Source organism: Penaeus monodon, chromosome 2 (assembly GCF_015228065.2).
Source record: "Penaeus monodon isolate SGIC_2016 chromosome 2, NSTDA_Pmon_1, whole genome shotgun sequence".
NCBI lineage: Eukaryota > Metazoa > Arthropoda > Malacostraca > Decapoda > Penaeidae > Penaeus > Penaeus monodon.
This window is the reverse complement of record NC_051387.1, coordinates 55,431,748-55,446,747: the sequence shown is the minus strand read 5'-3', so window position 1 is coordinate 55,446,747 and position 15,000 is coordinate 55,431,748. Positions and strand designations below refer to the sequence as shown.

At 37.6% G+C, this 15,000-nt stretch overlaps 1 protein-coding gene across 1 annotated transcript in view; it reads right to left on the bottom strand.

Moving 5' to 3' along the window:
• Positions 1-1,117: 1,117 nt before the first annotated feature.
• Positions 1,118-15,000, bottom strand: part of LOC119583918 (transmembrane 9 superfamily member 4-like) — a 17,074-nt gene continuing 3,191 nt past the window's right edge. The window contains exons 2-3 of the mRNA XM_037932634.1: positions 12,285-12,547; positions 1,118-5,800 (exon numbers count right to left, since the gene is read on the bottom strand). Coding sequence (XP_037788562.1) covers positions 4,804-5,800; positions 12,285-12,547 — 1,260 coding nt within the window. The 3' untranslated portion in view covers positions 1,118-4,803. The remainder of the gene's footprint in view (positions 5,801-12,284; positions 12,548-15,000) is intronic.

Genomic DNA, 15,000 nt, shown 5'->3' with positions numbered 1-15,000 from the left:
CAGCCCTTATAAAATATATTATGGGTGCCAGCACAACTGGCACATATGCATGATTGTTCGGAGCAGTTTGGTTGATCATGGCCAGATTGGGCACACAGAGGGCAGAGGGCTGTGGAGTAGGTCTTCTCCACAATTTGACCAATCCTTGTTGTAGACAGGGCAGTTTGTCAGGGAGATGGAGACAGTGGGAGGGATGAGGCCGGGCAGAAATAGGTTGCAGTTAGGGTTGCTTTAGCTTAGGTGACAATGTGGGAACGAGAGGGGAAAGGAAAGAAACTTTGCATGCTTGTTTTTTGGAGGTATTGCTGAAAGAGGAGTGTTGTTAGAGTAAGGGGCTGTAGAGGGAATCACAAAGTATCAATCCCACTTGGCTGGGCTAAATAGAGTATTCAAAATGTTTGTCGAAGTGGGGGTAGCAGCAGGGCGGGGACATATGGAAGAAGGAGTGTGTTGAGAGTAGTACTGCAGAGAGGTGGACTGTAAAGCTGCACAATAGTAATAAGGGGGGGGCTTCAGCATGTTAGATATTATCAGCCATATGATCAAATTTTTATCTTTTCTCAGATAAGCTAGTTATAGTTAACAGATATGTTAGTGTAAATATACAATTACAAAATAAATTTTGAAATTTCTACATTTTCAACTACACCTCAGTAAGAAATATGTGTTGCTTCACAGGCTTTTGCAACTGCTATGGTAATGGTATAATGGTAGTGTTAACCATGGAATCTTTCAGGGCATTTCCTTCAATGAATCCACTGTCCCTACATAGCAAAAATCAACAAAGAAATCCTTGATTTAATTATCAGACTAAAACTAGCATAAAGAAAGTTGCTACCTGCTAGTTAACGTATGTACAACTTTCCTTAAGAAATGGAGGAAGTGGAAGAATTAGAAGAGAAGAAATAGGGACACAGTGAGGGAAAGGGAGACAGAGAGGAGGGATTAAGAGCTAAGAGCAGAAAAGAGAAGATAAGAGAGAGAGAACATGAGAAAGGAGAGTATTCAGAGAAAATCCCCAGTAAGATTTTAGTTGTTGAAATAAGGTTTGAATAAATCTATCTGTCCCTAGTTTTTGACACCTATGGGAGAAAACGTGTGGACAAAAAAAGACATCTACAATTTTCATTTTAATATCACAAAGTGCATTGAAAATCAATGAACAAAAATTCTAAACAATCAACATTATATGGTACTGTTTATCTCTAAGAATCTACCCACATTGTGTGCCAATGCAAAATATCAAAGAAAACCTAGATTTTTTTTCTTTTTTTTTTAAGATACTGTACATTATCAAGAGAGGGCACAGCTAAATTATTAATGCTATTTAAGCAAACAAGTGTATATAACCTTTGATATACAAGCACAAACCTCTGTGCATCCAAACACACCACCAAATTAAATTACGGATATGGTAATTAACACGCTTGAAATTCCACAATGGCATCACAAGACTAATCATGAGATGAGAATGTCCATCACCATTAAAAATAATAATAATAATGATAATAATAGTAATAAAGGTTATAAACATAAGAGAGAGAATAAAGGTGTGATCAGATAACTGTTACTGGTCAATGCAATAACTACAAAATAATATAAAATTTATTATGCCATATAAGGATATTTATACATTACTCTCCCCCCCTGGTGCATAATGCAAACCTATGACAGAGAGAGAGTGAGAAAAAAAAATGATACTACTTCTGCATTCAAGAAATACTCTTTCTTTTAGAAAATCTAGTCTCAAATAACCTTTCTCATTTCACTTATAAAAAGGAGAAAAAAGAAAGAAAATTAATCATCGTTTCTCTCTTCTCAGACATCAAAAACTTACACACAAAATGGGGTAGGAATCCATTCTTCCAATAAGTGATCAGTAGAAATTTCATTTATCTACGTAATTTACAAGCAATTGTTCTGTGAATGATTGGAACAAAAAAAAAATCAGGAACACACCAATGGAATGTTACTATCAAAAGCAGTGTACAATGCACAACATAGATTTTTTGTTTAGAAATTATTCTAAAAAAAAAAATGTGTTGATAAAAAGTAGCAAACAAAACAAAAACAAAAAACTCTCTCTCAAAAAATGGATTACACCTTCCCCCCCAAAAATATATGTCAAACAAAAAGCACAAAATAAATAGTGTTAATTCATGAATACATATGGGAAAAGGTCACTCAAAATGCCTCCTCTCAGAAAAAAAAAAAAAATGACATGCTGTATACAAGTACTATTTACTAATAAAAGCTGGCTCTTCAGTGAAACCCAGTGAGTTCAACATACTGGCAACATACTGACAATGTCTTAAGAAACTCACTGTACTTGCCTCTCCTTTACTCTTGCACTTGCACCTCCTTGACAAAAGTTTACATTGAGTGCAAATGTGGAATTCTGATGTGTAAATGTTATATCATTAGCCTAATTCTCTATCAAATTATTCAAGACCCAGGGAGAGCTAGGAACACGCACACATACACACATTTACCCATAAAAATACTGATAGTGAATGGAAAAAGTAAATATACCATCTTCACTGCAATGTCAATAATAATGTTCATAGTAACCACCATAATTAAAATACAATAAAACTATATAATCTTCAGAAAACACTTGCATCATTAAGGCAGTACCATCTAACGTAATCACAATAATAATTCTAATAAATATAATAACTATTTGTTCAACCACACAAAATATTAAAATTCATATTCTCAGACACCATAAAATCCCAATGCAAATCCACATCCCACAATTCATGGCATTTACTTGTCCTCTTACGCACAGTCACGCCAAATACAATACTCCATTCATGGTCATAATGCCCTCTTTTCATTCTTTTAAAATAATTTCTTTCGTTAAGTGCTACTGCTCTTAAGCATGGCCTAGAACTTGCACTCTTGGCAAGCACTCTCATCTACACCTATCCTGTCATTATTCAGGCTAAAAAACAAATCACACTATGATAAATCTTAGCAAGAAATATGGATAAAAGTCTTGGAAGCTACCAATGCATAATGAGATTTAAAAAAAAAAAAATAATAATAATAATAATAATAATAATAATAATAATAATTTAACAGCAAGGTCATGAGGTGTTCCTCTTTCAAATGGCTCTATCAGTAACAAACATTACCAAGAAAGTATGCAAGCAACTTATCTTTCGGATAAAGAAACATACTGCTGGTGTGGAAATGTAATGAAAAAAAAATAAATAAATAAATGGTGAATACTTGATTTTCACATCTTTAGTTCCCATTTGTCACTCAACTTTTTCTTTAAAATATCAATACTATTAAAAAATACAGTTTCTTAGCAACATAGCTAATGCCATAGCATGTGCTAAAATTTGACATCAAACTTCCCTCATGTTCCGGAATGGCTACACTCCATACTCAGCACAACACTAAAAGAAATATGGAGCCATGCCATCCGGGGCTTCATCAATGGTTGGGTATTTCCCTAATGCCAAGTGCAATTTGCTCTTGCATTTGTATACTCATCCTGGTGATTCTGTATATTGCGTATTATCTACAAAGCGGGAAAAAAAAAATGACGTCCGATAAATAGTTGACTAAATTTTCTACATCCCTCAGCTCGCCTGCTCTCCAAGTTCTGCTCAACCACGCCAAAGGCTCCAGGTCGCATTCCTACTTCTTTAAGTATTCACAAATGATGACAAAAGACACTGGGACAAAATAACCAAGCTAAAAAAAAATGCATATGCCTCTGCTACAATTGTGTAAACATCAATTTCCAAATAATCAATATTACTTCAATTTTTCCAGCCTATTTATCTTTGTTCATTAATGGCAAGTATGGAAAATTGGTAATATGCTAAACAAAGAGGTGGTTGATGCACAGCACTGAAATATCTTGAGGTAGCAAATAAAAAATAATAATAATTACAACAAATAATAAAAAAAAAGTGCAGCTGAGAGAAATAAAAAATATATGCAAGTAATTCATTTATCTCTTGTATTTTATTTGTTTGTCTTTTATCTTTATTTGCTGAAATTGGTTACTGAATTTCCTTTGATAGTTTTAATCAATCACCTTCTACAATCTTGAATCAAGCATTAGGTTATTTTCTATACATATAAATAAGTGGGTTAAGGTAATATAATATACAATGCCTTGATATCAACAAGATCATGTCAGTTACTGCATGGGACTTCACAATTATAAAGTGTGATGCATTGATTACCAAGCAATCTTAGCAAAGACATTGCCATCAATATTTATTATTTTGTAATCAAAAACCTCTGAATAGTATTTTCACTGGATATGACTTTGGAAAGTGATTAGGATCTTTATAACTTTTTAAAAAATCAGCCAAGACTTTCAAGTTCTTTGGGCTGAATATGACTTGAGGCTACAACTGAAAAGAGCACAATGTTTGCATTTGGACCCCAAGGGTTCATGACACACGTTGAATCTTTAACAATCATGAGAGGAATTGCTCTTACTCCTCAAGGCAGACATAAAGCCACAAAAACACAACCATTCCCAGTGGTAGTGATATCAGGTTACTTCCTATACATTGTTTGCAACTTCTTAGTATCACTTTTTATTGTATGTACAAATCACAAAATGCATTCAGTAATAATACGACATTTAAATGATGATGTGAACTTTTATAGTCTTTAGAAAAGATGAGAACAATTTTGGAGAAACACAAGTGTTCTAATATCTATGAGAGAGAGAGACTGATAGGATCTATAGCACAGCAAAGATGCTGCAAAACTATCCATGAGCATGTAAAACACTGCCCTATTACAGGCTAAAAGAACGATGCTTTAATCTATTTTCACAGCACCGTATATCTTCCTAATAAACAGGTAAGCAGCATAAAAGCCAATAGTACCAGTTAACAGCCAGAAAGTCACCACCATAATGGCTGTGTAACCAAAGTATAATAGAAGTGGAACAAACTCTGTAATCTCAAGCTTTGTGCTCAAGTAAAAGATCGAGTATGCTGCCACATAGACTGCAGAGCCACCTGAAGTGATCAAGCTGCGCCACCACCAGTGATAGTCTTCACCACATAACTGGAAGTAGACCATTACCACACTAATTTGACCACAGGAGATAACCAAGATGACAAACACAAGGAACAGGAAGCCAAAGAGATAATAAAACTGGTTTTCCCAGATGGCAGACAAGATGAAGAACAGCTCTATAAACATAGCCCCAAAAGGCAAGACTCCTGCCATGAGGAGGCATAGGACAGGGTGCATGTACCATACCTGCTCCGGTACCTGTCGCGGGATCTGGTTGGTCCGCACAGGGTGTTCATACGGCTGCTTGCGGAATCCAAAGTAATAGCCAATGAAGGTCAGAGGCACCGACACACAGATCCACAGGGAGAACAGGGCCATCATGGTCGTGAATGGGACAGCACCACTCGAATGCTTTCCCCAGATGAAGAAGTTTAGGAAGAAGCAAGTGGAGAAGACAAAAGCAGGGAAGAGTGTAGCTGTCCAGAAGGCAGCAGACTTCCACTGCTGGCCACGCAATGTCCTGTAGAGGCGACCGGCCATGTACCCAGCAATGAGACCCATGAAAACATAGAGCAAAATCCCTGCGGTCATTAGAGCACCACGAGAGGCTGGGGAGAGCATACCTAACATGGCCAGCACAATTGTGATGAGGGCCATGCAGAAGATTTGAACACCAGATCCCACCAGGGCTGTGAAGAGCTTGGGATAGCGCGGAGGTCGGAATACATCTCCGTGGACAAGCTTCCAGCCAGATTCTTCCAAGGTCTCTTCTAAACTCTCGTCAGCATTGTATCTGGAAGACAGAGGATCATTTAAGTACAAGAAATTATATAAATTCAATCAGAAATGCTTCTAAAAGAAATAATTTATCTTGAGACAGACAGACAGACAGACAGACAGACAGAGAGAGAGAGAGAGAGAGAGAGAGAGAGAGAGAGAGAGAGAGAGAGAGAGAGAGAGAGAGAGAGAGAGAGAGAGAGAGAGAGAGAGAGAGAGAGAGTATTGGACATTCATATACATGTAACATATATATAAATGCTCATAGATAGACTAATCTATAGATACATTATTAGATGTAGATATACAAACATAGAATGAATGTCAATATAAATATATATGGGATATATATATACATATATATATATATACATATATATATATATGTGGGGACGCGGTGGCCGAATGGTTAGAGCGTCGGACTCAAGACTGTCATGACGGTAATCTGAGTTCGAGGGTTCGAGTCACCGGCCGGCGCGTTGTTTCCCTTGGGCAAGGAACTTCACTTCGATTGCCTGCCTAGTCACTGGGTGGCCAAGCCAGCCCAAGTCAATGCTGGGTAAATAGAGATGGTGACTCGATAAGAAGAAGAAAAAAAAAAAAAAAAAACACCGGGCGAAAGGCAATGGCAAACCATCGCTCTAAATTGCAAAGAAAAATCATGGAAGCCCATGATCGCCAAGGCCGCGGTGGCCGAATGGTTAGAGCATCGGACTCAAGACTGTCACGACGGCAATCTGAGTTCGAGGGTTCGAGTTACCGGCCGGCGCGTTGTTCCCTTGGGCAAGGAACTTCACTTCGATTGCCTACCTAGCCACTGGTTGGCCAAAGCCAGTCCAAGTCAGTGCTGGTCCCAAGCCCGGATAAAATAGAGAGAATGATTACCTAAAAAGTAACACCAGCACTCTCCGTGGAAAGGAACTGGGGACCCTACCATGTACTCACTCCAAGAGCATCACAACATGAAAACTACAATTAAGTATCATGCTGTGACCACGGCGGCTCAGACATGAACCTACCGTTAAAAGAAAAGAAATATATATATATACATATATATATATATATATATATATATATGTATATATATATATATATATATATATATATATATATATATATATATATATATAGATAGATAAATAGATAGATGGATAGACAGATAGATAGATAGATAGATAGATAGATAAATAGATAGATTGATAGATAATAGATAGATATAGATATACATATATGTATAGATGGATGGATAGATGGATAGATGGATAGATAGATAGACAGATATAAATAGATATGAGTATATATGTATAGATGGATAAATATATAGATATAGATATATATGTATATATATGGGTATATGTGTGTGTGTGTGTGTGTGTGTGTGTGTGTGTGTGTGTGTGTGTGTGTGTGTGTGTTTGTGTGTGTGTGTGTGTGTGTGTGTGTGTGTGTGTGTGTGTGTGTGTGTGTGTGTGTGTGTGTGTCTGTGTATCTTCTTTTAACGGTAGGTTCATGTCTGAGCCGCCGTGGTCACAGCATGATACTTAGTTTTTTCATGTTGTGATGCTCTTGGAGTGAGTACGATATAGATAGATATAGATAGATAGAGATAGATAGATAGATAGATAGATTTAGATATAGATAGATATATATAGATATAGATAGACAGATATAGATATAGATAGATATATATCGACATATAGATAAATAGATATATAAACAGATACATATAGATATATGTAGACATATACATATAGATATAAATATATATATATGTATATTTATATATATATGGATATATATATATACTATATATATATATATATATATATATATATAATATATATATAGTATAATGTATATATATATGTATATATATAATTATAATATATATATATATATATATATATATATATATATATATATATAGAGAGAAGAGAGAGAGAGAGAAGAGAGAGAGAGAGAGAGAGAGAGAGAGAGGAGAGGGATGAGAGAGAGAGAGAGAGAGAGAGAGAGAGGAGAGGGAGGGAGGGAGGGAGAGGGAGAGGGAGAGGAGAGGGAGGGAGGAGAGGGAGGGAGAGGAGGGAGGGAGAGAGGGAGAGGAGAGGAGGGAGGAGGGAGGGAGGGAGAGAGGGAGGGAGGGGGAAAGAGAGGGAGAGGGAGGGAGGGAGAAAAGAGAGAGAGAGAGAGAGAGAGAGAGAGGGGGAGAGAGAGGAGGGAGAGAGAGAGAGAGAGGGGAGAGAGAGAGAGAGAGGGAGAGAGAGAGGAGAGAGGGAAGGAGAGAGGGAGAGAGAGAGGGAGAGAGAGAGGGAGAGAGAGGGAGAGAGAGGGAGATGGAGAGAGGGAGAGAGGGAGAGAGGGAGAGAGGGAGAGAGAGAGAGAGAGATTGGTCCCATTAGCTCGGGAAGTATACTGCAGAAATGCCAGGTAAACCTGATGAATTATGTTTTTTTTTTTTTTTTTTTTTTTTTTTACAAGGACGTTGGCGATCATGGATTTCCATGATTTTCTTGGCAATTTAGAGTGGTGGTTTGCCGTTGCCTTCCGCCCGGTGTTTTTATCGAGTCACCACTCGATGCTAATATCACAATTAGCGAGAAAGAAAACACACATAAAAGGAGAGAGAGAGAGAGAGAGAGAGAGAGGGAGGGAGGGAGGGAGAGGGGGAGAGAGGGAGAGAGGGAGAGAGGGAGGGAGGGAGGGAGGGAGATAGAGAGAGAGAGAGAGAGAGAGAGAGAGAGAGAGAGAGAGAGAGAGAGAGAGAGAGAGAGAGAGAGAGAGAGAGAGAGAGAGAGAGAGAGAGAGGGTGGGCGGGCGGTGGGGCGTTTGGGTGGGTGGGTGGGTGGGTGGGTGGGTGGGTGGGGGGGTGGGTGGGTGGGGGGGTGGGTGGGTGGGTGGGGGTGGGTGGGTGGGGGGGTGGGAGTGAGTGAGAGTGAGTGAGTGAGTGAGTGAGTGAGTGAGTGAGTGAGTGAGAGGGTGAGGGAGCAAAAGTGAGTATATATGAGTATGTGTGTCATGTGTGTGTGTGTCATGTGTGTGTGTGTGTGTGTGTGTGTGTGTGTGTGTGTTGTGTGTGTGTGTGTGTGTGTGTGTTGTGTGTGTGTGTGTGGGGTGTGTGTGTGTGTGTTTTGTGTGTGTGTGTGTTGTAGTGTGTGTGTGTGTTTTGGTGTGTAGTGTGTGTGTGGTGTGTGTGTGAATGTGGTGTGTGTGTGTGTGTGGGGTGTGTGTGGGGTGTGTGTGTGTGGTGTGTGTGTGGTGTAGGTGGTTGTTGGGTGTGTGTGTGTGTAGGTTGTGTGGTGTTTTGTTAGTGTGTGTGTGTGTTAGTGTGTGTGTGTGTTAGTGTGGTGTGTGTGTGTTAGTGTGTGTGTGTGTTAGTGTGTGTGTGGGTAGTGTGTTTTTGTGTTAGTGTGTGTGTGTGTTAGTGTGTGTGTGTGTTAGTGTGTGTGTGTGTTAGTGTGTGTGTGTGTTAGTGTGTGTGTGTGTTAGTGTGTGTGAGTGTGTTTTAGTGTGTGTGTGTGTTAGTGTGTGGTGTGTTAGTGTGTGTGTGTGTTAGTGTGTGTGTGTTAGGTGTGTGTGTCTGTGTGTGTGTGTGTGTCTGTGTTTTGTGTGTGTTTTGTGTGTGTGTGGGGGTGTTTGTGTGTGTGTGTGTGTGTGTGTGTTGTGGTGTGTGTGTCTGTGTGTGTGTGTGTGTGTGTGTGTGTGTGTGTGTGTGTCTGTGTGTGTGTGTGTCTGTGTGTGATGTGGTGTCTGTGTGTGATGTGTTGTCTGTGTGTGTATAAAGTATTGTGTTATGTGTGCTTGCATCCAAAATATAATCACTCTTACTTTTTTAACCTGTGAAAGAAACGGAAAGACTCGCCAACAGATATTCCACATCAAAAGGACACATAAGCATAAATTTACATATCTAAACTGATAGTCAAAAATCTCCACAGGTGTAAAGTCAGTTACTTAAAATATTAATGAGCCACCAAAAAGTAATCAAGGCATTATCACACAACCACATCTTCTGAGATTCTTAACAAAATGGTGAACACAGAGGTAAAATAAATGGAAAAGAATGAATATAGCACTTATGTTGATCATTTCTACAGGAATGAGCCCTTCTATACCATTCTCCTTCTCTCAAAAGTTGTTAAGATGTTATAGTTGCACATTAAAATCATACTTAATATTAGCAATACAATGTCTCCAAATATGTTTTCCACCTAACATAATAAAATCAAGTCCGTCTTGAACAATATCACTTGTGAATAATTTTTATGGACTGACTTTCTATACATAACTGCCATAATGTTTTTCCGTTCATTTTTCTTAATTTAAAAGTAAAGCTCATACACTATCATTACTGACTTTTAACTAATCCATCACTTCACATTTTTTTTTCTTTACTATGTATTGTATCAATATTACCAGGATATTAAAAACCATTAGATATACTCTTGGAGGATATCCCCTAGACCACTCGCAGTCCTTTCCACACCACTATGCATTGACAGTGCATGACAGACCTGTTCTGGCTCATGTAGCCAAAACACATAGCAATTCAGATAATTCTTTTAATACTTCCACACAGTTACCTTCTTAAATATTTAGGCTAAATTAGTGAAAATTCTTCTCTTTAACACACTGAAGGCAGGATGATGTCCTATTACATCCTGGATGACCACTCCTCACGTCAGGATGACATCACATTATATGCAGTCGAGCCTGCTCTAAGTTTGCATGCTAAACTTTTTTGTACTTGTTTAGCCCTGGCTTCAATTATTGTGAAACAGCCCCTCAACATTTGACTTAAAGCCTCTTTTTTGCCTCAGTACCTAAAAAAATTTAATATCACAGCAAAGAGTCTTGAAATTGGATAGTTTTAGGATTCCTGTGTGCTTCTGAATTTTCTCCCTAGCAGCTGATACCATAGGCACCCTGACATGTTTAGCATGGCACTGGAGGCTCCCATCGTCACTGGGTCAATAAAGGAAGACTATGGGACAATATAGTATATTATTTTGCTGTGTGGCAGTATCATCATCATCAAATCTTCAAATTGAAAAGATAATTAAGGTATCATGGTGTATTCATTACCACTGAATAAACTTCCTAAACACAACAAAAGAGAAAAATGAAAGTTCAAAGAAGTTTAGCTAAATATAAGGCAAGTGTGAGAGACACTATGGACACCAGTAATCAAAATTGCAAGTTTTTACATATTTCATATACCCTCCAATTATAACTTTCTTCATATGTACATCACACCTGCAAAATGAGAATGTGTGTACCTTTTTATTTGAGGTTAGCTTATATTTATCCTTAGAGTGAGAAAAGGATGATCATAATTTCACAAATTTAAAAAGTCAGACAAGAAGATAGCAATATTGAGTTGTATAACACACAAAATGGTATAGAATCCTTTTTTTATATGGAGGTGAGGTGGCCTCTCATGCTGATGCCACCTTGAACCTGCCCATCAGCTGGGAGGAGCAACAGGTCCAGGAAGAATCCCATTTAAGTCCATGGATCTTGTATGCTATACTGCATTTTGTGTCAGGATTAGAAGTTTAGAATGAATGATGGGTATAACAGTACTTAGGCCATCATCATAGCTGGTCTTTGGGAGCTGTCATTGACTTTGTAGCTATAAATAAAATAGAGATATCTTTTCTTTAGATCGATCTCTCCTCGTTGCCAACAGATCTTTAAATTCGAAACACCTCTTGTTGTGCTGTATGATACCACATTTGATAATGAAATATAACATCCATGCTGTTATTGTTCAATTGTCTACCCTATGTAAACGACGTGATGTTTGAACATTCTTTTCTATTTTCCTTGTTATTTTTAGGAAAATTTTCCATTCATATCTTAGACTGGTGTGTCAAAGTTAGCACAACTAATAAGTAAAAAATAAATAAATAAATAAATAAATAAAATAAATGCATAATCATATGAAGTGTTCATTCAGGGCAAAAAATGTTCTTTATTTTCCTCCACTGGCAATGGGTGTATGCACTGTCCCTGTGGTTCTCTTTTATTAATTCTGTTTACACATAGATGGCTTCACAACAGCTTTGTCACCTAGGATTTAACTGCTTGGTTTACATATCTCTCATTTATCCTTTCCCTTTAGTTTTCAAGGGAAAAGTTTTATTTCTTTTACCATTTACCAAAATTATCATCATCATAACATAATGAACAATATGAATAATAATAAAAATAAACACTTTCTCCTGACAATTCAAGGAATGAGGGTAAATAAGTGAAGCTAGTTTTAGTCTTTGAATGTGGGTGTTCTAAGTGCTTCCTTAGCCACCTATATGTAAACAAAATCAATAAAACAAAACTGCATTGGATAGTATAAGTATACACACACTGTCCAACTTACCTACGGTCCTTTCTTAACATCACTCAAGTTTCAAAGCCAAACCGTCCCTCTGAACTCCAACAACATCCCCCTACATATCATAAGGGTCAGTCCAACACCCTGTAAACCCGAAACTCCCATCACCCACCTGGCAATATCTCGCCGCAGAGTCCTGATCATGATCATGGTGAGGATACCCGAGAGGAAGAACACCACAACCAGCGAGTTGACAATAGAGAACCAATGGATCTGTACGTCTGTCATCTGTAAGTAGATGTCCCAGCGGGATGCCCATCTCACGTCCGAACGCTGCCACTCCACGGCATACGTAAAGAGGAGGTTGTTCGTGCCCGTGAGCTTCACTTCTTGTGGCTTGTGCTTCACCGGGAAGGAACACTGGTCCACAGTGCCCTGAAAAAGGAAGAGGAACTTGTTAATTATCTTCAATCCTCCGAATCATCATCATTAATACTGATGCACAAGGAAAGGGAAATTCAATTCATTTGCATTGGGTAAAGATTTCTTACTGACCATGGTAGCTATACATTCATCATGGGAATCTTGTCATTACACAAACTTACAATTGTTTTCAGCAGATTTTTTTAGAAATTACACAAAGAAACAACAAATGTTTCTTACTTATCATTCAATAATTTTGCAGCATAGAGGTACTCTTAACCTTTTTGGCTAATTAACATACTTACTGAAAGAACCAATTTCTAAAAATTTATATGTGAATGCATATATAAATACATTTCAAACCAAAAATGCCATCACAAATCAGTAGAATTTCTACTTTTGTCATAGTCAGTGGACCATACCTGCACAGTGCATTAAATAGATACACAAATCAGTGTTACATAAAATAAGAGCCGCAAAATGCATTATTTCACAGAATTTATCATTAAGAGCAGGTAAAACTTTTATAAATGGTATACTCTTAAAATGATGTTAATAAATTGTGGTACGATGCTTTTTCCCTTTAGCCAAACATATATTTCTTTTCACTTCTTGTTAAATCCTTCTACATATAGAAATATAAAGCCAAAATAGCCAAAGCAATGTCATTTTAACCCACTACTGCCAAAGATGGTATGTACATCATACCATTATGTAAATGATGGTAATCAACCCAATGCCGCTGGGTAAATGCTGTGCTCATTATTATAATAATAATAATAATAATAATAATTATTATTATTATTATTATTATTATTATTATTATTATTATTTTCTTTTTTTCTTTTCTTTTTTAATGTCTCTGCACATAGATGGCTCTACTAGTGCATAGCCACAAAGGAGTCGATTAGTAGACCTTGTGACCTTAACTGATTTCACCTTTCCTTGAATTGGCAGGAATTATTTTTTTTTACTAATGCTATGAATATCAATGGTGTCAATTTTATTATAGACATTATAATTACCATAACATTATACATTAATAACAGCAAAAGTAAGATAACATAAAATATTTTCATAAATCAAGGAAAAGGGTAAACAAGCGAGATAGGAGTACTTGGAATTGGCTCATTGGGACAATACAAGCATAACTATCTATGTGTAAAAACAAAGTAAACTCACAGTGGGCATGGCATGTACGTACATGCCAAGCCATGCCCGGCGGCACTGGGTTAAGGGTATCAATATCAACAGCATTAGAAAAAGAAAAAAAGAAAAATTCAAGGAATGGGAAAATTAGGTGAGATCACATATGATTTACTAACTGACTCCTTGGTGGCTATGCAGTTATGGAGCCATCTATGTGTAAAAACACACACACACTCACACACAACACACACACACACACACACACACACACACACATACACATACACATACACATACATATACACACATACACACATACACACATACACACATGCACGCACGCATGCACGCACGCATGCACGCACGCATGCACGCACGCACATACACGCACATGCACGCACATGCACGCACACGCACGCACATACACGCACACGCACGCACATGCACGCACGCACACACACATACACACACGCACACAGAAAACTTAGCTATAGTGGATATTTATGTATCCAGCAGCATGAGCCTAAACAGAAGCAGTGGAATGTCATGAACATATTAATCAAAAGAAGTGAATGATGTGAACTTGCCTTTGCCAAGATGAATTATGGGAGGAATGGGCAAAACTAAGGTCATGACAAAACCAAAAACATCACTGTTAGACAGAAAAATCATTTGCTGAAAAAGTTTAAACCATAATTGCTTATCAGGGTCCAGTGATGCCAAACTCGAATCAAGTACAATCTGGCATGACAGTGTCTACCAACCTCCCTGGGAATTTAGCATCAAAGGAACCAGTCTAAGCTCTACTTTTACACATGAGAGGTTGGTTGGCCTTTGCTAGAACGTGGATCCCAATGTATGGCTTCGTACTTTTTTTTTTCACACTTCACACTTCTTTTCTGGACATTTACCGCACAGTCAAACTATGAAAAAGACATGTATATATACCATAAAAGAAGAAAGAAAAAAAGAAAAACTAAAAAAATAATGGATTCTGGTCTTATTGTTTAGTGGGGCAAAAAAAAAAAAAAAAAAAAAAAAAAAAATCAATCAATCAATCAATGCAAACATGATTTTCCAAATCTACTCGCATGCACCACAGCGCCATGATAAACAACTCAAGGTTACCCCATAGTCTCACATCTCATCATTTACACCCAAATAAGAGGTATGGGGTCTAAAAATAGTGTGATAAGAGCTTTATTTCACAATGAATGCAATGTTGGATAAATGCAAGTATCTCATCCCTAATACATAATCGAATTATAGGTATATTTAGCGATACTGATCTTTAAGGCAGAAGATATTTCCAGCTT